Raw genomic sequence first — 24,336 nt, 5'->3', positions numbered from 1 at the left:
ACAGGTGGTATTCCTCTAACTAGTCTCTGTCTGACAGGTGGTATTCCTCTAACTAGTCTCTGTATGCTGTCTGACAGGTGGTATTCCTCTAACTAGTCTCTGGCTGTCTGACAGGTGGTATTCCTCTAACTAGTCTCTGTATGCTGTCTGACAGGTGGTATTCCTCTAACTAGTCTCTGTATGCTGTCTGACAGGTGGTATTCCTCTAACTAGTCTCTGTATGCTGTCTGACAGGTGGTATTCCTCTAACTAGTCTCTGTATGCTGTCTGACCGGTGGTATTCCTCTAACTAGTCTCTGTATGCTGTCTGACAGGTGGTATTCCTCTAACTAGTCTCTGTATGCTGTCTGACAGGTGGTATTCCTCTAACTAGTCTCTGATGCTGTCTGACGGTGGTATTCCTCTAACTAGTTGCTGTCTGACAGGTGGTATTCCTCTAACTAGTCTCTGTATGCTGTCTGACAGGTGGTATTCCTCTAACTAGTCTCTGTATGCTGTCTGACAGGTGGTATTCCTCTAACTAGTCTCTGTATGCTGTCTGACAGGTGGTATTCCTCTAACTAGTCCTTGCTGTCTGACAGGTGGTATTCCTCTAACTAGTCTCTGTATGCTGTCTGACCGGTGGTATTCCTCTAACTAGTCTCTGTATGCTGTCTGACCGGTGGTATTCCTCTAACTCGTCTCTGTATGCTGTCTGACAGGTGGTATTCCTCTAACTAGTCTCTGTATGCCGTCTGACAGGTGGTATTCCTCTAACTAGTCTCTGTCTGACAGGTGGTATTCCTCTAACTAGTCTCTGTATGCTGTCTGACCGGTGGTATTCCTCTAACTAGTCTCTGTATGCTGTCTGACAGGTGGTATTCCTCTAACTAGTCTCTGTATGCTGTCTGACAGGTGGTATTCCCTCTAACTAGTCTCTGTATGCTGTCTGACAGGTGGTATTCCTCTAACTAGTCTCTGTCTGACAGGTGGTATTCCTCTAACTAGTCTCTGTATGCTGTCTGACCGGTGGTATTCCTCTAACTAGTCTCTGTATGCTGTCTGACCGGTGGTATTCCTCTAACTAGTCCTGTCTGTCTGACAGGTGGTATTCCTCTAACTAGTCTCTGTATGCTGTCTGACAGGTGGTATTCCTCTAACTAGTCTCTGTCTGACAGGTGGTATTCCTCTAACTAGTCTCTGTATGCTGTCTGACCGGTGGTATTCCTCTAACTAGTCTCTGTATGTTGTCTGACAGGTGGTATTCCTCTAACTAGTCTGTCTGTCTGACAGGTGGTATTCCTCTAACTAGTCTCTGTATGCTGTCTGACCGGTGGTATTCCTCTAACTAGTCTCTGTATGCTGTCTGACCGGTGGTATTCCTCTAACTAGTCTCTGTATGCTGTCTGACAGGTGGTATTCCTCTAACTAGTCTCTGTATGCTGTCTGACCGGTGGTATTCCTCTAACTAGTCTCTGTATGCTGTCTGACCGGTGGTATTCCTCTAACTAGTCTCTGTATGCTGTCTGACCGGTGGTATTCCTCTAACTAGTCTCTGGTCTGACAGGTGGTATTCCTCTAACTAGTCTCTCTGTCTGACAGATGGTATTCCTCTAACTAGTCTCTGTCTGACAGGTGGTATTCCTCTAACTAGTCTCTGTATGCTGTCTGACAGGTGGTATTCCTCTAACTAGTCTCTGTATGCTGTCTGACAGGTGGTATTCCTCTAACTAGTCTCTGTATGCTGTCTGACAGGTGGTATTCCTCTAACTAGTCTCTGTATGCTGTCTGACCGGTGGTATTCCTCTAACTAGTCTCTGTATGCTGTCTGACCGGTGGTATTCCTCTAACTAGTCTCTGTATGCTGTCTGACCGGTGGTATTCCTCTAACTAGTCTCTGTATGCTGTCTGACCGGTGGTATTCCTCTAACTAGTCTCTGTATGCTGTCTGACAGGTGGTATTCCTCTAACTAGTCTCTGTCTGACAGGTGGTATTCCTCTAACTAGTCTCTGTATGCTGTCTGACCGGTGGTATTCCTCTAACTAGTCTCTGTATGTCGTCTGACCGGTGGTATTCCTCTAACTAGTCTGTCTGACAGGTGGTATTCCTCTAACTAGTCTCTGTATGCTGTCTGACAGGTGGTATTCCTCTAACTAGTCTCTGTATGCTGTCTGACAGGTGGTATTCCTCTAACTAGTCTCTGTATGCTGTCTGACAGGTGGTATTCCTCTAACTAGTCTCTGTCTGACAGGTGGTATTCCTCTAACTAGTCTCTGTATGCTGTCTGACCGGTGGTATTCCTCTAACTAGTCTCTGTATGCTGTCTGACCGGTGGTATTCCTCTAACTCGTCTCTGTATGCTGTCTGACAGGTGGTATTCCTCTAACTAGTCTCTGTATGCCGTCTGACAGGTGGTATTCCTCTAACTAGTCTCTGTCTGACAGGTGGTATTCCTCTAACTAGTCTCTGTATGCTGTCTGACCGGTGGTATTCCTCTAACTAGTCTCTGTATGCTGTCTGACAGGTGGTATTCCTCTAACTACTCTCTGTATGCTGTCTGACAGGTGGTATTCCTCTAACTAGTCTCTGTATGCTGTCTGACAGGTGGTATTCCTCTAACTAGTCTCTGTAGCTGTCTGACAGGTGGTATTCCTCTAACTAGTCTCTGTATGCTGTCTGACCGGTGGTATTCCTATTCTGTTGACAGGTGGTATTCCTCTAACTAGTCTCTGTATGCTGTCTGACAGGTGGTATTCCTCTAACTAGTCTCTGTCTGACAGGTGGTATTCCTCTAACTAGTCTCTGTATGCTGTCTGACAGGTGGTATTCCTCTAACTAGTCTCTATGCTGTCTGACAGGTGGTATTCCTCTAACTAGTCTCTGTATGCTGTCTGACAGGTGGTATTCCTCTAACTAGTCTCTGTATGCTGTCTGACCGGTGGTATTCCTCTAACTAGTCTCTGTATGCTGTCTGACAGGTGGTATTCCTCTAACTAGTCTCTGTATGCTGTCTGACAGGTGGTATTCCTCTAACTAGTCTCTGTATGCTGTCTGACAGGTGGTATTCCTCTAACTAGTCTCTGTCTGACAGGTGGTATTCCTCTAACTAGTCTCTGTATGCTGTCTGACTGGTGGTATTCCTCTAACTAGTCTCTGTATGTCGTCTGACAGGTGGTATTCCTCTAACTAGTCTCTGTCTGACAGGTGGTATTCCTCTAACTAGTCTCTGTATGCTGTCTGACAGGTGGTATTCCTCTAACTAGTCTCTGTCTGACAGGTGGTATTCCTCTAACTAGTCTCTGTATGCTGTCTGACCGGTGGTATTCCTCTAACTAGTCTCTGTATGCTGTCTGACCGGTGGTATTCCTCTAACTAGTCTCTGTATGCCGTCTGACAGGTGGTATTCCTCTAACTAGTCTCTGTCTGACAGGTGGTATTCCTCTAACTAGTCTCTGTATGCTGTCTGACAGGTGGTATTCCTCTAACTAGTCTCTGTCTGACAGGTGGTATTCCTCTAACTAGTCTCTGTATGCTGTCTGACCGGTGGTATTCCTCTAACTAGTCTCTGTATGCTGTCTGACCGGTGGTATTCCTCTAACTAGTCTCTGTATGCTGTCTGACCGGTGGTATTCCTCTAACTAGTCTCTGTATGCTGTCTGACCGGTGGTATTCCTCTAACTAGTCTCTGTATGCTGTCTGACAGGTGGTATTCCTCTAACTAGTCTCTGTATGCTGTCTGACAGGTGGTATTCCTCTAACTAGTCTCTGTATGCTGTCTGACAGGTGGTATTCCTCTAACTAGTCTCTGTATGCTGTCTGACCGGTGGTATTCCTCTAACTAGTCTCTGTATGCTGTCTGACCGGTGGTATTCCTCTAACTAGTCTCTGTATGCTGTCTGACAGGTGGTATTCCTCTAACTAGTCTCTGTCTGACAGGTGCTATTCCTCTAACTAGTCTCTGTCTGACAGGTGGTATTCCTCTAACTAGTCTCTGTATGCTGTCTGACCGGTGGTATTCCTCTAACTAGTCTCTGTATGCTGTCTGACAGGTGGTATTCCTCTAACTAGTCTCTGTCTGACAGGTGGTATTCCTCTAACTAGTCTCTGTCTGACAGGTGGTATTCCTCTAACTAGTCTCTGTATGCTGTCTGACAGGTGGTATTCCTCTAACTAGTCTCTGTATGCTGTCTGACCGGTGGTATTCCTCTAACTAGTCTCTGTATGCTGTCTGACCGGTGGTATTCCTCTAACTAGTCTCTGTCTGACAGGTGGTATTCCTCTAACTAGTCTCTGTCTGACAGGTGGTATTCCTCTAACTAGTCTCTGTATGCTGTCTGACAGGTGGTATTCCTCTAACTAGTCTCTGTCTGACAGGTGGTATTCCTCTAACTAGTCTCTGTCTGACAGGTGGTATTCCTCTAACTAGTCTCTGTATGCTGTCTGACCGGTGGTATTCCTCTAACTAGTCTCTGTATGCTGTCTGACCGGTGGTATTCCTCTAACTAGTCTCTGTATGCTGTCTGACCGGTGGTATTCCTCTAACTAGTCTCTGTATGCTGTCTGACAGGTGGTATTCCTCTAACTAGTCTCTGTCTGACAGGTGGTATTCCTCTAACTAGTCTCTGTATGCTGTCTGACCGGTGGTATTCCTCTAACTAGTCTCTGTATGCTGTCTGACCGGTGGTATTCCTCTAACTAGTCTCTGTATGCCGTCTGACAGGTGGTATTCCTCTAACTAGTCTCTGTCTGACAGGTGGTATTCCTCTAACTAGTCTCTGTATGCTGTCTGACAGATGGTATTCCTCTAACTAGTCTCTGTCTGACAGGTGGTATTCCTCTAACTAGTCTCTGTATGCTGTCTGACCGGTGGTATTCCTCTAACTAGTCTCTGTATGCTGTCTGACAGGTGGTATTCCTCTAACTAGTCTCTGTATGCTGTCTGACAGGTGGTATTCCTCTAACTAGTCTCTGTATGCTGTCTGACAGGTGGTATTCCTCTAACTAGTCTCTGTATGCTGTCTGACCGGTGGTATTCCTCTAACTAGTCTCTGTATGCTGTCTGACCGGTGGTATTCCTCTAACTAGTCTCTGTATGCTGTCTGACCGGTGGTAAATCTCTGCTGACAGGTGGTATTCCTCTAACTAGTCTCTGTATGCTGTCTGACCGGTGGTATTCCTCTAACTAGTCTCTGTATGTGTCTGACCGGTGGTATTCCTCTAACTAGTCTGTCTGACAGGTGGTATTCCTCTAACTAGTCTCTGTATGCTGTCTGACAGGTGGTATTCCTCTAACTAGTCTCTGTATGCTGTCTGACAGGTGGTATTCCTCTAACTAGTCTCTGTATGCTGTCTGACAGGTGGTATTCCTCTAACTAGTCTCTGTCTGACAGGTGGTATTCCTCTAACTAGTCTCTGTATGCTGTCTGACCGGTGGTATTCCTCTAACTAGTCTCTGTATGCTGTCTGACAGGTGGTATTCCTCTAACTAGTCTCTGTATGCTGTCTGACAGGTGGTATTCCTCTAACTAGTCTCTGTCTGCTGTCTGACAGGTGGTATTCCTCTAACTAGTCTCTGTCTGACAGGTGGTATTCCTCTAACTAGTCTCTGTATGCTGTCTGACCGGTGGTATTCCTCTAACTAGTCTCTGTATGCTGTCTGACAGGTGGTATTCCTCTAACTAGTCTCTGTATGCTGTCTGACAGGTGGTATTCCTCTAACTAGTCTCTGTATGCTGTCTGACCGGTGGTATTCCTCTAACTAGTCTCTGTATGCTGTCTGACAGGTGGTATTCCTCTAACTAGTCTCTGTATGCTGTCTGACAGGTGGTATTCCTCTAACTAGTCTCTGTCTGACAGGTGGTATTCCTCTAACTAGTCTCTGTATGCTGTCTGACTGGTGGTATTCCTCTAACTAGTCTCTGTATGTCGTCTGACAGGTGGTATTCCTCTAACTAGTCTCTGTCTGACAGGTGGTATTCCTCTAACTAGTCTCTGTATGCTGTCTGACAGGTGGTATTCCTCTAACTAGTCTCTGTCTGACAGGTGGTATTCCTCTAACTAGTCTCTGTATGCTGTCTGACCGGTGGTATTCCTCTAACTAGTCTCTGTATGCTGTCTGACCGGTGGTATTCCTCTAACTAGTCTCTGTATGCCGTCTGACAGGTGGTATTCCTCTAACTAGTCTCTGTCTGACAGGTGGTATTCCTCTAACTAGTCTCTGTATGCTGTCTGACAGGTGGTATTCCTCTAACTAGTCTCTGTCTGACAGGTGGTATTCCTCTAACTAGTCTCTGTATGCTGTCTGACCGGTGGTATTCCTCTAACTAGTCTCTGTATGTCGTCTGACAGGTGGTATTCCTCTAACTAGCCTCTGTCTGACCGGTGGTATTCCTCTAACTAGTCTCTGTATGCTGTCTGACCGGTGGTATTCCTCTAACTAGTCTCTGTATGCCGTCTGACAGGTGGTATTCCTCTAACTAGTCTCTGTATGCTGTCTGACTGGTGGTATTCCTCTAACTAGTCTCTGTATGCTCTCTGACAGGTGGTATTCCTCTAACTAGTCTCTGTATGCTGTCTGACCGGTGGTATTCCTCTAACTAGTCTCTGTATGCTGTCTGACCGGTGGTATTCCTCTAACTAGTCTCTGTATGCCGTCTGACAGGTGGTATTCCTCTAACTAGTCTCTGTATGCTGTCTGACAGGTGGTATTCCTCTAACTAGTCTCTGTCTGACAGGTGGTATTCCTCTAACTAGTCTCTGTATGCTGTCTGACAGGTGGTATTCCTCTAACTAGTCTCTGTCTGACAGGTGGTATTCCTCTAACTAGTCTCTGTATGCTGTCTGACCGGTGGTATTCCTCTAACTAGTCTCTGTATGCTGTCTGACCGGTGGTATTCCTCTAACTAGTCTCTGTATGCCGTCTGACAGGTGGTATTCCTCTAACTAGTCTCTGTCTGACAGGTGGTATTCCTCTAACTAGTCTCTGTATGCTGTCTGACAGGTGGTATTCCTCTAACTAGTCTCTGTCTGACAGGTGGTATTCCTCTAACTAGTCTCTGTATGCTGTCTGACCGGTGGTATTCCTCTAACTAGTCTCTGTATGCTGTCTGACAGGTGGTATTCCTCTAACTAGTCTCTGTATGCTGTCTGACAGGTGGTATTCCTCTAACTAGTCTCTGTATGCTGTCTGACCGGTGGTATTCCTCTAACTAGTCTCTGTATGCTGTCTGACAGGTGGTATTCCTCTAACTAGTCTCTGTATGCTGTCTGACAGGTGGTATTCCTCTAACTAGTCTCTGTATACTGTCTGACAGGTGGTATTCCTCTAACTAGTCTCTGTCTGACAGGTGGTATTCCTCTAACTAGTCTCTGTATGCTGTCTGACCGGTCAACATCCTCAGGATAAAGACGTAACTTACTTGATGACAGATTGAACTAACTGATTAAGGGTCAACATCCCCAGGATAAAGACGTGACTTACTTGATGACAGATTGAACTAACTGATTAAGGGTCAACATCCCCAGGATAAAGACGTAACTTACTTGATGACAGATTGAACTAACTGATTAAGGGTCAACATCCCCAGGATAAAGACGTAACTTACTTGATGACAGATTGAACTAACTGATTAAGGGTCAACATCCCCAGGATAAAGACGTAACTTACTTGATGACAGATTGAACTAACTGATTAAGGGTCAACATCCCCAGGATAAAGACGTAACTTACTTGATGACAGATTGAACTAACTGATTAAGGGTCAACATCCCCAGGATAAAGACGTAACTTACTTGATGACAGATTGAACTAACTGATTAAGGGTCAACATCCCCAGGATAAAGACGTAACTTACTTGATACCACTGATCTTCAGACTCTTCTTGTCCAACAGGCCCATGGACTACGACAGGAGAAAACAGGCTGTTAAGTATGAACACACCAGTCTGTTATAGATACAGAGACACTCAGAGTAATACTGGTCAATCTAACTTACTGGGGTCATAGACGCTCAGTGTGGGGACTTACTGGGGTCATAGACGCTCAGTGTGGGGACTTACTGGGGTCATAGACGCTCAGTGTGGGGACTTACTGGGGTCATAGACGCTCAGTGTGGGGACTTACTGGGGCCATAGACGCTCAGTGTGGGGACTTACTGGGGTCAAAGATGCTCAGTGTGGGGACTTACTGGGGTCATAGATGCTCAGTGTGGGGACTTACTGGGGTCATAGATGCTCAGTGTGGGGACTTACTGGGGTCATAGATGCTCAGTGTGGGGACTTACTGGGGTCCCATAGATGCTCAGTGTGGGGACTTACTGGGGTCCCATAGATGCTCAGTGTGGGGACTTACTGGGGTCCCATAGATGCTCAGTGTGGGGACTTACTGGGGTCCCATAGATGCTCAGTGTGGGGACTTACTGGAGTTTCATAGATGCTCAGTGTGGGGACTTACTGGGGCCAAAGACGCTCAGTGTGGGGACTTACTGGGGTCATAGATGCTCAGTGTGGGGACTTACTGGAGTCCCATAGATGCTCAGTGTGGGGACTTACAGGAGTCCCATAGATGCTCAGTGTGGGGACTTACTGGGGCCAAAGACGCTCAGTGTGGGGACTTACTGGGGTCATAGATGCTCAGTGTGGGGACTTACTGGAGTCCCATAGATGCTCAGTGTGGGGACTTACTGGAGTCCCATAGATGCTCAGTGTGGGGACTTACTGGAGTCCCATAGATGCTCAGTGTGGGGACTTACTGGAGTCCCATAGATGCTCAGTGTGGGGACTTACTGGAGTCTCATAGATGCTCAGAGTGTCCTGGGTCATCCTGGCAAAGAACTTCCCATCGTGACTCCACCTGGAGAAACAGACACACGTTAGAATGCTGCAGTTAGGGAGAGAACCAAGACAGGCCGCTGCAGTTAGGGAGAGAACCAAGACAGGCCGCTGCAGTTAGGGAGAGAACCAAGACAGGCCGCTGCAGTTAGGGAGAGAACCAAGACAGGCCGCTGCAGTTAGGGAGAGAACCAAGACAGGCCGCTGCAGTTAGGGAGAGAACCAAGACAGGCCGCTGCAGTTAGGGAGAGAACCAAGACAGGCCGCTGCAGTTAGGGAGAGAACCAAGACAGGCCGCTGCAGTTAGGGAGAGAACCAACACAGGCCGCTGCAGTTAGGGAGAGAACCAACACAGGCCGCTGCAGTTAGGGAGAGAACCAAGACAGGCCGCTGCAGTTAGGGAGAGAACCAAGACAGGCCGCTGCAGTTAGGGAGAGAACCAAGACAGGCCGCTGCAGTTAGGGAGAGAACCAAGACAGGCCGCTGCAGTTAGGGAGAGAACCAACACAGGCCGCTGCAGTTAGGGAGAGAACCAAGACAGGCCGCTGCAGTTAGGGAGAGAACCAAGACAGGCCGCTGCAGTTAGGGAGAGAACCAAGACAGGCCGCTGCAGTTAGGGAGAGAACCAAGACAGGCCGCTGCAGTTAGGGAGAGAACCAAGACAGGCCGCTGCAGTTAGGGAGAGAACCAAGACAGGCCGCTGCAGTTAGGGGAGAGAACCAAGACAGGCCGCTGCAGTTAGGGAGAGAACCAAGACAGGCCGCTGCAGTTAGGGGAGAGAACCAAGACAGGCCGCTGCAGTTAGGGGAGAGAACCAAGACAGGCCGCTGCAGTTAGGGGAGAGAACCAACACAGGCCGCTGCAGTTAGGGGAGAGAACCAACACAGGCCGCTGCAGTTAGGGAGAGAACCAACACAGGCCGCTGCAGTTAGGGAGAGAACCAACACAGGCCGCTGCAGTTAGGGAGAGAACCAAGACAGGCCGCTGCAGTTAGGGGAGAGAACCAAGACAGGCCGCTGCAGTTAGGGGAGAGAACCAAGACAGGCCGCTGCAGTTAGGGGAGAGAACCAAGACAGGCCGCTGCAGTTAGGGGAGAGAACCAAGACAGGCCGCTGCAGTTAGGGGAGAGAACCAACACAGGCCGCTGCAGTTAGGGAGAGAACCAAGACAGGCCGCTGCAGTTAGGGAGAGAACCAAGACAGGCCGCTGCAGTTAGGGAGAGAACCAAGACAGGCCGCTGCAGTTAGGGAGAGAACCAAGACAGACCGCTGCAGTTAGGGAGAGAACCAAGACAGGCCGCTGCAGTTAGGGAGAGAACCAAGACAGAACGCGAGAGAAACAAGTTCTGCTACAGTTCTTGGCTACTTGAAGATGTAGAGACAGGAACAGAGACATGAAAACAGACAGGTGGGTAGTCAGTCCTTACTAGAAGATGTAGAGACAGGAACAGAGACATGAAAACAGACAGGTGGGTAGTCAGTCCTTACTAGAAGATGTAGAGACAGGAACAGAGACATGAAAACAGACAGGTGGGTAGTCAGTCCTTACTAGAAGATGTAGAGACAGGAACAGAGAAATGAAAACAGACAGGTGGGTAGTCAGTCCTTACTAGATGATGTAGAGACAGGAACAGAGACAGGTGGGTAGTCAGTCCTTACTAGATGATGTAGAGACAGGAACAGGACAGAGACATGAAAACAGACAGGTGGGTAGTCAGTCCTTACTAGAAGATGTAGAGACAGGAACAGAGACATGAAAACAGACAGGTGGGTAGTCAGTCCTTACTAGAAGATGTAGAGACAGGAACAGAGACATGAAAACAGACAGGTGGGTAGTCAGTCCTTACTAGATGATGTAGAGACAGGAACAGGACAGAGACATGAAAACAGACAGGTGGGTAGTCAGTCCTTACTAGAAGATGTAGAGACAGGAACAGAGACATGAAAACAGACAGGTGGGTAGTCAGTCCTTACTAGAAGATGTAGAGACAGGAACAGAGACATGAAAACAGACAGGTGGGTAGTCAGTCCTTACTAGAAGATGTAGAGACAGGAACAGAGACATGAAAACAGACAGGTGGGTAGTCAGTCCTTACTAGAAGATGTAGAGACAGGAACAGAGACATGAAAACAGACAGGTGGGTAGTCAGTCCTTACTAGAAGATGTAGAGACAGGAACAGAGACATGAAAACAGACAGGTGGGTAGTCAGTCCTTACTAGAAGATGTAGAGACAGGAACAGAGAAATGAAAACAGACAGGTGTGTAGTCAGTCCTTACTTGAAGATGGGCCAGTGGGCGGAGCTCTCACAGTGGAAGCCTCTCTTCTTCTGGCCAGTCAGAATGTCCCAGATGATGATGGCCTGGGGGTCTTCCTTAGTGTCCATCAGGGGACTGAACGTCACCACGTACCTACCAAGCATATAACACCTTTATGTAGCTTCATACGGATTCATACAGCTGACATAGACAGGTTATAACCACACTAGGCTAACTGCCAAAATAAAAGGAGACATTTGAGTCAACAAGGGATACAAAGTATGTTGAAAGCAGGTGCTTCCACACAAGTGTGGTTCCTGAGGTAATTAAGCAATTAACATCCCATCATGCTTAGGGTCATGTATAAACATGCCCAGTTGACCATTATCTGGGCTACCATGGCTAGAAGAGACTTTGAAAGAGGGCTCTCAAAGGAGCATAGGGGTTTTAAAGGGTGTGTGAGTCTTAGTAAATTTAACACTTCTGGGAGATTCTGGAGCGGTGCCTGAGACAGTGTTTTTCAACACAACACCAAATTAAGGACTTTATCGTGGAAGAATGGTTTCACACTGTCACGGATCCCTCCGGAACTTTCATTATGCACACCTGGCCCCTATTCCCAGTGATTATATAAGTGTGTCCTTGGTTTACCATTGTCCTGTCGATTTATTGTTACAATGTCCGTTGGTGCGTGTGAGTAACTGTGCTGTGTGTTTTGGACTTTCGTGCCATTCTGCATTGTGCAGATGATTACGGGTCTCGTCCCGTGTCTTAATCATTGTGCGCTTGTGTTATTTATTCGAGGTAATCCTCGCTCTTTTGTTTTGGGGTTTCAACCCTGTGTGTTGTATACGTGTTTGTTTGGTCTTTGTCCCGGTACCTGTACACGGCACGCTGTCATTTGGGTAAAGAAAAAAAAGAAGAAAAAGAACATTACGCATTCCTGCGCCTGTCTCCCGATCCCTTATGCCAGCGTGACACATCCCTCCAATAGAGTGGTGGTCCAACTGGTGGTCCAACTGAGATACTTTATGTTGGGGTTTCCTTTATTCTGGCAGTTACCTGTACCTACCAAGCATTATAACCCCTTTATGTAGCTTCACATGGCTTCATACCGTTGACAGAGCTACACTAGGGCATGGGGTGTCCACAGTGTCCATCGGGACTGAACGTCACGGCAACATACCTATGAAGCGTTATAACACCTTAAAAGGCTTAATAAAACTACATAGTTACATTACGGCCTGAGGGTCCTCAGTTTCCATCAGGGAATTAAGCATTATAACAACTTAATGTAGCTTCATAGATGTGATATAGACAGGCATTGATTATTCATTAGTGATTGGTTACCTCTCGCAGGGGGAGAAGTCGATCAGAGACACTCCCTGGTGGCTGAAACGTTGAATCTGCTTGAACTTCTCTCCGCCCCACAATGCAATGCCTCGCTGGTGGAACGTGGCCAGGTAGGTTCCCTTGGGAGACCAGCGCACATACGTCTCTGTCCAGCGCTACAGGGAAACAACACAGTCAGAACACACAACCTCAGAATCAATCAATATACACCATGGCAGACATTTTGACTTACACAATCAAGCCTTCTACTTTTTAAGCATCAAAGCCATCAAAAGTATTTCTGTAGATGTAGAATGGTCAGTGCAACAACAAAAAAATCTGATTGGTTGAGCCATCATCTCACTGCTCTGTCGTGATTGGTTGACTCACCGCCCTCTCCTCGGAGACGATTGGATCCTTGGCGTCGTTGTTGAAGATGGCGGTCCTCTCTCCTGATTCGTAGATGACGCTGTACTGGTCACGACAGTCAGGGTCCTCCATCCAGTGACGCATGTTACCCTGGCAACACAAACAGGAAGTGACCGTTAGTAATGACTTTTCCCCCCTCCACAACCCCGGGTGGGTATTCTCTGAATGTGTGGTTGAAGTGACAGTGTGTAACACTCACAAAGTCCTTGAAGGGCTGCTTCTCAGGAGTCTCCCACTCATCACTGATGCTCATGTACCTGGAACACAACATCACAATCTACAGCAGACAGTTCTATATCATGTATATCTATGTCAAACATTTCTGCCGTGTTTCTGCCGTGCTGGAATGATGCCCTGGACACCCCATATAACAGCTGGAATGATGCCCTGGACACCCCATATAACAGCTGGAATGATGCCCTGGACACCCCATATAACAGCTGGAATGATGCCCTGGACACCCCATATAACAGCTGGAATGATGCCCTGGACACCCCATATAACAGCTGGAATGATGCCCTGGACACCCCATATAACAGCTGGAATGATGCCCTGGACACCCCATATAACAGCTGGAATGATGCCCTAGACACCCCATATAACAGCTGGAATGATGCCCTGGACACCCCATATAACAGCTGGAATGATGCCCTGGACACCCCATATAACAGCTGGAATGATGCCCTGGACACCCCATATAACAGCTGGAATGATGCCCTGGACACCCCATATAACAGCTGGAATGATGCCCTGGACACCCCATATAACAGCTGGAATGATGCCCTGAACCCATGTGTTTGTGTGTAGTGTATTCTTACTTGTCGAAGTCGGTGAACACATTGACTCTGAAGGTGTGCTGCTTGTCCAGCTTGTAGCCGTCAGCGTTCTTCACTGCCTCCAGAGCCTGAGTGGGAGCTCCATACTCCAGGAAGATGTACCTACAGAGACAATATTAACTACAGGTTAACTAACTATAGGTCTGAGTAGGTAAAACTCTACTACTCACCCTATACCATAACAGTGTCAGCCTTGGTAAAACTCTACTACTCACCCTACACCATAACAGTGTTGCCATGATACCAGTATTGTTATACTAACATACCAGATTTCCTTGGCAAACAATAAAACAAAGACTACGCTCTTTGGTCCTTTAAAAACCTACTTTGTGTAAAATATTGTGCTATACCTTGGAAAATAAACGTGACTGTGGTTGACAACATACAGCTGTTTTTCCCAACATTAAGACTGTCTTCCTCAAGAAATTCAGTCTGTTTCATGTTCTTTCCTTCCTTAATACTTAGTATCGTGACAACCCTTTACCCTGCCACAGCCTCCCTGCACCCTACTGCTCACCCCTTAGTGAGTCCTTCAGGTCCATCTACTGTCGGGTAGAACTCGTTGGTGATCTTGCCGAACTTGGAGAATATCTTGTGGATGACGTTCTTCAGTTTCTCCAGGCGCTCGGGGCCGACCTGGGGCACATTGTCCACGACAACCACAGAGTCTATCCCGTCTGCCTCCTGAGGCTTCTCCCGCAGCAGGTCACCCAGCAACTCTACAGGGGGGAGGGAGCGGGTAAAGAGAATGTTATTTGGTGAGGTAGTTTATCAAACCAGGGTTTTCCATACCATTGATTGTGTATAGACAAAGATGGGCCCCATGTAATAATAATGCCATTTAGCATATACTTTTTAATCTAAAGCGACTCATGTGTGCATACATTTTTACATGTTTTACCAATTAACTGGAGACAATGTCACCTAAAGTTAGCTCTGTTGTCCCCCAGAAAGTGAATTTACCATTTTTGCCACACCTGCTGAAAATTAAACTTGGGTAAAGGTTGTGAGGGTGTAGTTTGGGCTATGCTATAGTTTATAAAACATCCGCATTCACTATTATCTGACAGCTGGTAGTTTCGTTAGTTAGCTAGTAATACACTGACGGCGGGGAGTCACCATGTCCCGCTTCAGCTAACAACTGGAAACAAAACAGTGATGCTAAGGTTTGTTGCAGATCGTTTACAATAAGAACATCGCTAACAAACAAATGTGTAAAATGTCACAGGCGTAGTAAATGGTTCTTCTTTGGCACGCCATTTGTATGGACAACTTTGCGTGGATGGGCGAGGTATGAAGGAACCCACTGTTAGCTTTAACAGCTACTGTAGCTGGCTAACATGATCACTTTACGAACGTTCTCAAAAATGATCATTAGCTGATCTTTTCGTTGACCCTTCAAAAAATGATAAATATTTTAACAATTATTTCTACACATTTGGTGTACATGTCATGTATTGCAACGATAGCCTTGTAGCTAACTACATACACTAAAACAGTTAGGTTAGCGAACCCAACTAGCTCTCCAGGCCGCAAAAAAAGCCGGCATCTTTCCTGCATTTTCTCACCCTCGTCGTCGACATCATCTTCGAAGTCTTCTGGGTCACTGAACGAAGGTTCCTCCTCGTCGAAGTCGACATCAGCCGGCATATCCTCCGTGTCGTGCATTTAACAGGCTTGGAAGTGTGTTAGTCTACGCTAAATCGGTGGAAATGTAGATTTCTACAAGGCTATCGGTTAGCCGCTGGTGTACCACCATGTGCGATTACGTGAAAATGGACGACTTGCGGGAAACGTCGAGGAGGAGTTAACTCCAGGTTTCGACTCGCGATAAGCACTAGACACGTAGTGTGTAGATGGGCTGCAGTGCGATGCAATACCGTTTCCATTCAGTTTACCAGATTGTATGAGATCGGAGAAAATGCGCAGTTGCTGTTCATTTTATCGATTTTATGCACACCTTGAATTGTCCTTCTTCCTTTCCGTAGTGAGGGAATCCATGAAGCTCCGGTAAAACGAAACACGGTTTCAGTCCCCCGACATACTTTTCAGGCGGTTGCTAGCTATCAAGCTCCATGAATTTGTCCCTTAATTGCTTCTCAGATAACTTCAACATATACCTAGGTACTGCAGTTAGCATGCATTTGTCATTCAACTTAGTTCTTTGTGTCGCTGACTTGGTTAGCTTGCTAACGAACGTGTTGCCATAAAGTTTCTTACTTTACCTAGCTAGCAAGCTAGCTCTGGTCCAGGGCGGTAGTGTGCTTTACTATTAGACTCGATGAACGCTTCCTAAACGCCCTGGACCAGAGCTAGTGAGCGACTATCTGTCTAACTAAAGTAATATGTTTCCCCCCATAGACATCTATAAGCAGCATGGACAGTGAGTGCCTGGTGTTGTTGCCTCGGGTGTGCGCTGTACTAGCGGACCCCAGACAGTCCCTACCAGATGACACCAGCCTCGAGAAACTGCTGGACTGGTTCACTGGTCTCACCAAGGAGGGTGAGGAGACACACACACACACACAGAGAAAGGTCTCACCAAGGAGGGTGAGGAGACACACACACACAGAGAAAGGTCTCACCAAGGAGGGTGAGGAGACACACACACACACACACACAGAGAAAGGTCTCACCAAGGAGGGTGAGGAGACACACACACACACACACAGAGAAAGGTCTCACCAAGGAGGGTGAGGAGACACACACACACACACACAGAGAAAGGTCTTACCAAGGAGGGTGAGGAGACACACAGAGAAAGGTCTCACCAAGGAGGGTGAGGAGACACACACACACACAGAGAAAGGTCTCACCAAGGAGGGTGAGGAGACACACACACACACAGAGAAAGGTCTCACCAAGGAGGGTGAGGAGACACACACACACAGAGAAAGGTCTCACCAAGGAGGGTGAGGAGACACACACACACACACAGAGAAAGGTCTTACCAAGGAGGGTGAGGAGACACACACACACACACAGAGAAAGGTCTCACCAAGGAGGGTGAGGAGACACACAGAGAAAGGTCTTACCAGCAAGAATAAGGAGGAGAGACTTCCTATAATCTCTCTCACACACAGCGAGGATGAGAGACTACTGATACTTTACTGAATACTGGCCTTATAACTGGTTTATAACCTTTGGTTTATTTGACAATGTGTTACAGTACTGTTGGGCAGGAATAAAAGTTTGAGCCAAGCAGGCCACACCAGCTCTTTCTGGATATTGGCCATAGCAGCTCTAAGTGATCATGACCTACACAAATGACACCCTGCTATTCCCTACATAGGGAACTTTTGACCAGGCATTATGGCACTGCAGTGCACTGTGGGAATAGGTTGCCATTTGGGACACAGACAATAATACCACCTAATAACACCTGTGGTGATGTTTTCCAGACCATGGCCTGGCCCTGTTGGAGTCCTGCCCCTGTCTGGTGGACTACATATCCACTGTGTGTCTTGATAAAACTACACATCCCAGCATGCTTTCCTTCAGCCTCAAGCTTTCCGGCCTGCTGGCGGCCAGCCAACACGGCTTCAACCTGCTGCAGGTGAACTGACTGACTGACTGACTGACTGACTGATAGATATATTCAATCCATCCAGGTAGTATTGCATGGGTAGAAGGAAATGCACACAAATCAAATCAAATTGGATTGGTCACATACACATGGTTAGCAGATGTTAATGTTACATACACATGGTTAGCAGATGTTATTGGTCACATACACATGGTTAGCAGATGTTATTGTTACATACACATGGTTAGCAGATGTTAATGGCCACATACACATGGTTAGCAGATGTTATTGGTCACATACACATGGTTAGCAGATGTTATTGGTCACATACACATGGTTAGCAGATGTTATTGTTACATACACATGGTTAGCAGATGTTATTGGTCACATACACATGGTTAGCAGATGTTATTGGTCACATACACATGGTTAGCAGATGTTATTGTTACATACACATGGTTAGCAGATGTTATTGGTCACATACACATAGTTAGCAGATGTTATTGTTACATACACATGGTTAGCAGATGTTATTGGTCACATACACATGGTTAGCAGATGTTATTGGTCACATACACATGGTTAGCAGATGTTATTGTTACATACACATGGTTAGCAGATGTTATTGGTCACATACACATGGTTAGCAGATGTTATTGTTACATACACATGGTTAGCAGATGTTATTGGTCACATACACATGGTTAGCAGATGTTAATGCGAGTGAAGCAAAATGCTTGCGCTTCTAGTCGCGTCAATGCAGTAATATCTAACAAGTAATAAAACAAATTCACAACAACTACCTGATACACACATCTAAAGGGATGGAATAAGAATATATACATATACATACATGGATGAGCGATGGCCGAGCAGCATAGGCTAGAGATTAGAGTTGAGATTATCCTGTCCTCCTACTCAGTTATTCAACCATCCATTCTGCTCACTGACTTGCCTAGTAAAATAAAGGTTAAATACAAATAATAAATAAACTGAATAAGACAGAAACACATACAGTTCCCATGAATCCCAACAGGTGTGTTTTTGCTTATATCGCAAAAAATAAATTGCTAGCTAGCTAAACAACAACTGTAACAGTGTATTTGAGACATGTTCTCATTGTGAAACTTTATGTTTTCAATTAACATTGGAGATTAAATATAGTTTACATGTCATCAACAATATAAGCCAACCCTGTCTGTTTCCCCATAGTTGGGCATCCGTCGGTTTTGTTGCTAAACAACCAACCTGTCTATGTTAATGGTAGGTCTCGACATGTCAGTGACCTCAGTCGGGGTCTCAACATACTGTTGAGAGGTAGAATAGTAGAATACGCATACTGTTGAGAGGTAGAATAGTAGAACACGCATACTGTTGAGAGGTAGAATAGTAGAATACGCATACTGTTGAGAGGTAGAATAGTAGAATACGCATACTGTTGAGAGGTAGAATAGTAGAATACGCATACTGTTGAGAGGTAGAATAGTAGAATACGCATACTGTTGAGAGGTAGAATATGCATGCTGTTGAGAGGTAGAATACGCATGCTGTTGAGAGGTAGAATACGCATGCTGTTGAGAGGTAGAATACGCATGCTGTTGAGAGGTAGAATACGCATGCTGTTGAGAGGTAGAATAGTAGAATACGCATACTGTTGAGAGGTAGAATAGTAGAATACGCATACTGTTGAGAGGTAGAATAGTAGAATACGCATACTGTTGAGAGGTAGAATAGTAGAATACGCATACTGTTGAGAGGTAGAATAGTAGAATACGCATACTGTTGAGAGGTAGAATACGCATGCTGTTGAGAGGTAGAATACGCATGCTGTTGAGAGGTAGAATACGCATGCTGTTGAGAGGTATAATACGCATACTGTTGAGAGGTAGAATAGTAGAATACGCATACTGTTGAGAGGTAGAACACGCATACTGTTGAGAGGTAGAATAGTAGAATACGCATACTGTTGAGAGGTAGAATACGATACTGTTGAGAGGTAGAATAGTAGAATACGCATACTGTTGAGAATTAGGATAGTAGAATACGCATACTGTTGAGAATTAGAATAGTAGAATACGCATACTGTTGAGAGGTAGAATACGCATACTATTGAGAGGTAGAATACGCATACTGTTGAGAGGTAGAATACGCATACTGTTGAGAGGTAGAATAGTAGAATACGCATACTGTTGACAATTAGAATAGTAGAATACGCATACTGTTGACAATTAGAATACTAGCCCGCTATCTAAACTGGTCAGGTAGTCTAGCCAGCTATCTAAACTGGTCAGGTAGTCTAGCCAGATACAGTGCCTTCTGAAAGTATTCAGACCCCTTGACTTTTTCCACATTTTGTTACGTTACATCCTTATTCTGAAATGGATTAAATCGTCACTATGGTAATGGAATAGAGTCAGGTGTAGTCACTATGGTAATGGGATAGAGTCAGGTGTAGTCACTATGGTAATGGGATAGAGTCAGGTGTAGTCACTATGGTAATGGGATAGAGTCAGGTGTAGTCACTATGGTAATGGGATAGAGTCAGGTGTAGTCACTATGGTAATGGGATAGAGTCAGGTGTAGTCACTATGGTAATGGGATAGAGTCAGGTGTAGTCACTATGGTAATGGGATAGAGTCAGGTGTAGTCACTATGGTAATGGGATAGAGTCAGGTGTAGTCAATATGGTGATAGGATAGAGTCAGGTGTAGTCACTATGGTAATGGGATAGAGTCAGGTGTAGTCACTGGTAATGGGATAGAGTCAGGTGTAGTCACTATGGTAATGGGATAGAGTCAGGTGTAGTCACTATGGTAATGGGATAGAGTCAGGTGTAGTCACTATGGTAATGGGATAGAGTCAGGTGTAGTCACTATGGTAATGGGATAGAGTCAGGTGTAGTCACTATGGTAATGGGATAGAGTCAGGTGTAGTCACTATGGTAATGGGATAGAGTCAGGTGTAGTCACTATGGTAATGGGATAGAGTCAGGTGTCGTCACTATGGTAATGGGATAGAGTCAGGTGTAGTCACTATGGTAATGGGTTAGAGTCAGGTGTAGTCACTATGGTAATAGCTCTTATCTCGACAGGTGGAAGTTTCACCATATTGCTTACACCAATCAAATCCTCTCAGCTCTCCACAAGTGCATAGGATTTAGGGGTCCATTTGTGATTGGGCGTTGGCCTATCTTCACCTCCTAGACATTCGTTATCTCTTCATCCCATCTCAGGATCGATCCATCCTGGGCATGGCCTACGACAGCGAGCGCTGGCAGGTGGCTGGCCTATGGGAGGATCCGAGCGTGCGGATTGGCTGGATCCATGGCCTGAGTAACATGATGCGCCACACACAGGCCTTCCACTTCCTGGATCAGGCTGGTAGGTATGCCGCAACTGGCAACTCCGAAATCTCCGACTTCCGACTTCAGTACATTAAAGAGAACTGGGAACTGGTCATCCAACTCGAAATTCGAAGTCAGTAACTCGGGCATCTTTCTAGAGCTCCGACTTTCCAACCTGAAGATCACTGACATCATGATTTGAATGCGTTTTGCTCCGAGTTCCCAGCTGTCATGAAAGCAACAGTAATACTACAGTAGTATACTATCTAGGGCAGCCTTTCTATGGGTTTCTATCAACAGCAGTACTACAGTAGTATACTATCTAGGGCAGCCTTTCTATGGGTTTCTATCAACAGTAGTACTACAGTAGTATACTATCTAGGGCAGCCTTTCTATGGGTTTCTATCAACAGTAGTACTACAGTAGTATACTATCTAGGGCAGCCTTTCTATGGGTTTCTATCAACAGCAGTACTACAGTAGTATACTATCTAGGGCAGCCTTTTTATGGGTTTCTATCAACAGTAGTACTACAGTAGTATACTATCTAGGGCAGCCTTTCTTAAAGTATGGATTTCTATCCACGGGCTAGCAACAACGTCACGAAAACGAAGCACTCTTCAAAGGGGCAGAATGCAGTGTGTTGTTATGGTTCTGGACGGTCGAATAGCATCATCGACAAGAAACTGCCATGTGTGGAATCTGAAGTGGCTCATTTCAGTTCGTTTGAGCTTATTCTGAGGTGGGGTTTTTTGTGTTTTTGCTTATATCGCAAAAAATAAATTGCTAGCTAGCTAAACAACAACTGTAACAGTGTATTTGAGACATGTTCTCATTGTGAAACTTTATGTTTTCAATTAACATTGGAGATTAAATATAGTTTACATGTCATCAACAATATAAGCCAACCCTGTCTGTTTCCCCATAGTTGGGCATCCGTCGGTTTTGTTGCTAAACAACCAACCTGTCTATGTTAATGGTAGGTCTCGACATGTCAGTGACCTCAGTCGGGGTCTCAACATACTGTTGAGAGGTAGAATAGTAGAATACGCATACTGTTGAGAGGTAGAATAGTAGAACACGCATACTGTTGAGAGGTAGAATAGTAGAATACGCATACTGTTGAGAGGTAGAATAGTAGAATACGCATACTGTTGAGAGGTAGAATAGTAGAATACGCATACTGTTGAGAGGTAGAATAGTAGAATACGCATACTGTTGAGAGGTAGAATATGCATGCTGTTGAGAGGTAGAATACGCATGCTGTTGAGAGGTAGAATACGCATGCTGTTGAGAGGTAGAATACGCATGCTGTTGAGAGGTAGAATGCATGCTGTTGAGAGGTAGAATAGTAGAATACGCATACTGTTGAGAGGTAGAATAGTAGAATACGCATACTGTTGAGAGGTAGAATAGTAGAATACGCATACTGTTGAGAGGTAGAATAGTAGAATACGCATACTGTTGAGAGGTAGAATAGTAGAATACGCATACTGTTGAGAGGTAGAATACGCATGCTGTTGAGAGGTAGAATACGCATGCTGTTGAGAGGTAGAATACGCATGCTGTTGAGAGGTATAATACGCATACTGTTGAGAGGTAGAATAGTAGAATACGCATACTGTTGAGAGGTAGAACACGCATACTGTTGAGAGGTAGAATAGTAGAATACGCATACTGTTGAGAGGTAGAATACGCATACTGTTGAGAGGTAGAATAGTAGAATACGCATACTGTTGAGAATTAGGATAGTAGAATACGCATACTGTTGAGAATTAGAATAGTAGAATACGCATACTGTTGAGAGGTAGAATACGCATACTATTGAGAGGTAGAATACGCATACTGTTGAGAGGTAGAATACGCATACTGTTGAGAGGTAGAATAGTAGAATACGCATACTGTTGACAATTAGAATAGTAGAATACGCATACTGTTGACAATTAGAATACTAGCCCGCTATCTAAACTGGTCAGGTAGTCTAGCCAGCTATCTAAACTGGTCAGGTAGTCTAGCCAGATACAGTGCCTTCTGAAAGTATTCAGACCCCTTGACTTTTTCCACATTTTGTTACGTTACATCCTTATTCTGAAATGGATTAAATCGTTTTTTCCCCCTCACCAATCTACACACAATACCCCTTAATGAGAAAGCAAAAACTTTGAGCTCAGGTGCATCCTGTTTCCATTGATCATCCTTGGGATGTTTCTACAACTAGATTGGAGTCCACCTGGGGTAAATTCAATTGATTGGACATGATTTGGAAAGGCACACACCTGTCTATATAAGGTCACACAGTTGACAGTGCATGTCAGAGCAAAAACCAAGCCATGAGTTCAAAGGAATTGTCCGTAGAGCTCTGAGACAGGATTGTGTCGAGGCACAAATCTGGGAAAGGGTACCAAAACATTTCTGTAGCATTGAAGTTCCCAAAGGACACAGTGCCCTCCATCATTCTTAAATGGAAGAAGTTTGAAACCACCACGACTCTTCCTAAAGCTGATCAATCGGGGGAGAAGGGCCTTGGTCAGGGAGGTGACCAAGAACCCGATATGTCACTCTGACAGCACTCCAGAGTTCCTCTGTGGAGATGGAAGAACTTCCAGAAGGACAACCATCTCTGCAGCCCTCCACCAATCAGGCCTTTATGGTAGAGTGGCCAGATGGAAGCCACTCCTCAGTAAAAGGCACATGACAGCCCACTTGGAGTTTGCCAAAAGGCACCTAAAGATTCTCTGGTCTGATGAAACCAAGATTGAACTCTTTGGCCTGAATGCCAAGTGTCACGTGTGGAGGAAACCTGGCACCATCCCTACGGTGAAGCATGGTGGTGGCAGCATCATGCTGTGGGGATGTTTTTAAGCGGCAGGGACTGGGAGACTAGTCAGGATCGAGGGAAAGATGAACAGAGCAAAGTACAGAGAGATCTTTGATGAAAACCTGCTCAGGACCTCAGACTGGGGAGAAGGTTCACCTTCCAACAGGACAACGACACTAAGCACACAGCCAAGACAACGCAGGAATGACTTCGGGCCAAGTCTCTGAATGTCATTGAGTAGCCCAGCCAGAGCCCGGACTTGAACCCGTTTGAACATCTCTGGAGAGACCTGAAAATAGCTGTGCAGCAACGCTCCCCATCCAACCTGACAGAGCTTGAGAGGATCTGCAGAGAAGAATGAGAGAAACTCCCCAAATACAGGTGTGACAAGCTTGTAGCGTCATACTCAAGAAGACTCGAGGCTGTAATCGCTGCCAAAGGTGCTTCAACAAAGTATTGAGTAAAGGGTCTGAATACTTATGCAAAGTGATATGATTTTTTTGCAACCGAATGTGTTATCTAATCCACAATTACGTTGATTCCCACCAGGCTGTAATCACTGCCAAAGGTGCTTCAACAAAGTAAAGGGTCTGTATACTTATGTAAATATCATTTATTTTTTATACATTTGCTAAAATAATCTGACAAACACTTAGCTGTTGTATGAGTGATCTGAGGCAGGCATTTAGATTACAAGCTGAACACCTCCCTCTGCAACTGGATCCTGGACTTCCTGACGGGCCGCCCCCCAGGTGGTAAGGGTAGGTAACAACACATCCTCCACGCTGACCCTGAGCACGGGGGTCCCTCGGGTGCATGCTTAGTCCCCGCCTGTACTCCCTGTTCACCCACCACTCCAACAGCATCATTAAGTTTGCAGACGACGCGACAGTGCTAGGCCTGATCACTGATGACGATGAGCTCGCCTATAGGGTGGAGGTCAGAGACCTGGCGGTGTGGTGCCAGGACAATAACCTCTCTCTCAACGT

General features: G+C 45.8%; 2 protein-coding genes and 1 long non-coding RNA gene across 7 annotated transcripts in view; 2 read left to right on the top strand and 1 right to left on the bottom strand.

The window, feature by feature from the left end:
• LOC106593793 (eukaryotic translation initiation factor 3 subunit B) overlaps positions 1-15,498 on the bottom strand; it is a 42,653-nt gene extending 27,155 nt beyond the window's left edge. The window contains exons 1-9 of the mRNA XM_045713062.1: positions 15,230-15,498; positions 14,179-14,380; positions 13,644-13,763; positions 13,025-13,082; positions 12,787-12,915; positions 12,415-12,572; positions 11,086-11,217; positions 8,763-8,829; positions 7,833-7,879 (exon numbers count right to left, since the gene is read on the bottom strand). Coding sequence (XP_045569018.1) covers positions 7,833-7,879; positions 8,763-8,829; positions 11,086-11,217; positions 12,415-12,572; positions 12,787-12,915; positions 13,025-13,082; positions 13,644-13,763; positions 14,179-14,380; positions 15,230-15,329 — 1,013 coding nt within the window. The 5' untranslated portion in view covers positions 15,330-15,498. The remainder of the gene's footprint in view (positions 1-7,832; positions 7,880-8,762; positions 8,830-11,085; positions 11,218-12,414; positions 12,573-12,786; positions 12,916-13,024; positions 13,083-13,643; positions 13,764-14,178; positions 14,381-15,229) is intronic.
• LOC106593780 (BRCA1-associated ATM activator 1) overlaps positions 1-24,336 on the top strand; it is a 73,909-nt gene that overhangs the window by 32,938 nt on the left and 16,635 nt on the right. The window contains exons 1-4 of one of the 5 annotated variants that reach the window (XM_045713034.1): positions 14,742-14,827; positions 16,023-16,164; positions 17,063-17,217; positions 20,420-20,567. In XM_045713034.1, the coding sequence (XP_045568990.1) occupies positions 16,038-16,164; positions 17,063-17,217; positions 20,420-20,567 (430 nt within the window). In that variant the 5' untranslated portion in view covers positions 14,742-14,827; positions 16,023-16,037. Of the gene's footprint in view, positions 1-14,741; positions 14,828-15,556; positions 15,786-16,022; positions 16,165-17,062; positions 17,218-20,419; positions 20,568-24,336 lie in introns of those variants that run through there. The other 4 variants (XM_045713036.1, XM_045713033.1, XM_045713035.1 and 1 more) reach the window with 4 other exon arrangements.
• LOC123736697 (uncharacterized) lies at positions 18,231-19,113 on the top strand. Its single transcript, XR_006766384.1, has 3 exons — positions 18,231-18,696; positions 18,817-18,976; positions 19,073-19,113. It is a non-coding gene; the product is annotated as an uncharacterized lncRNA (long non-coding RNA).

The sequence above is a fragment of the Salmo salar genome, chromosome ssa02 (genome assembly GCF_905237065.1).
Source record: "Salmo salar chromosome ssa02, Ssal_v3.1, whole genome shotgun sequence".
In the NCBI taxonomy this organism is placed as follows: domain Eukaryota; kingdom Metazoa; phylum Chordata; class Actinopteri; order Salmoniformes; family Salmonidae; genus Salmo; species Salmo salar.
This window is presented reverse-complemented; position numbering and strand designations above follow the sequence as displayed.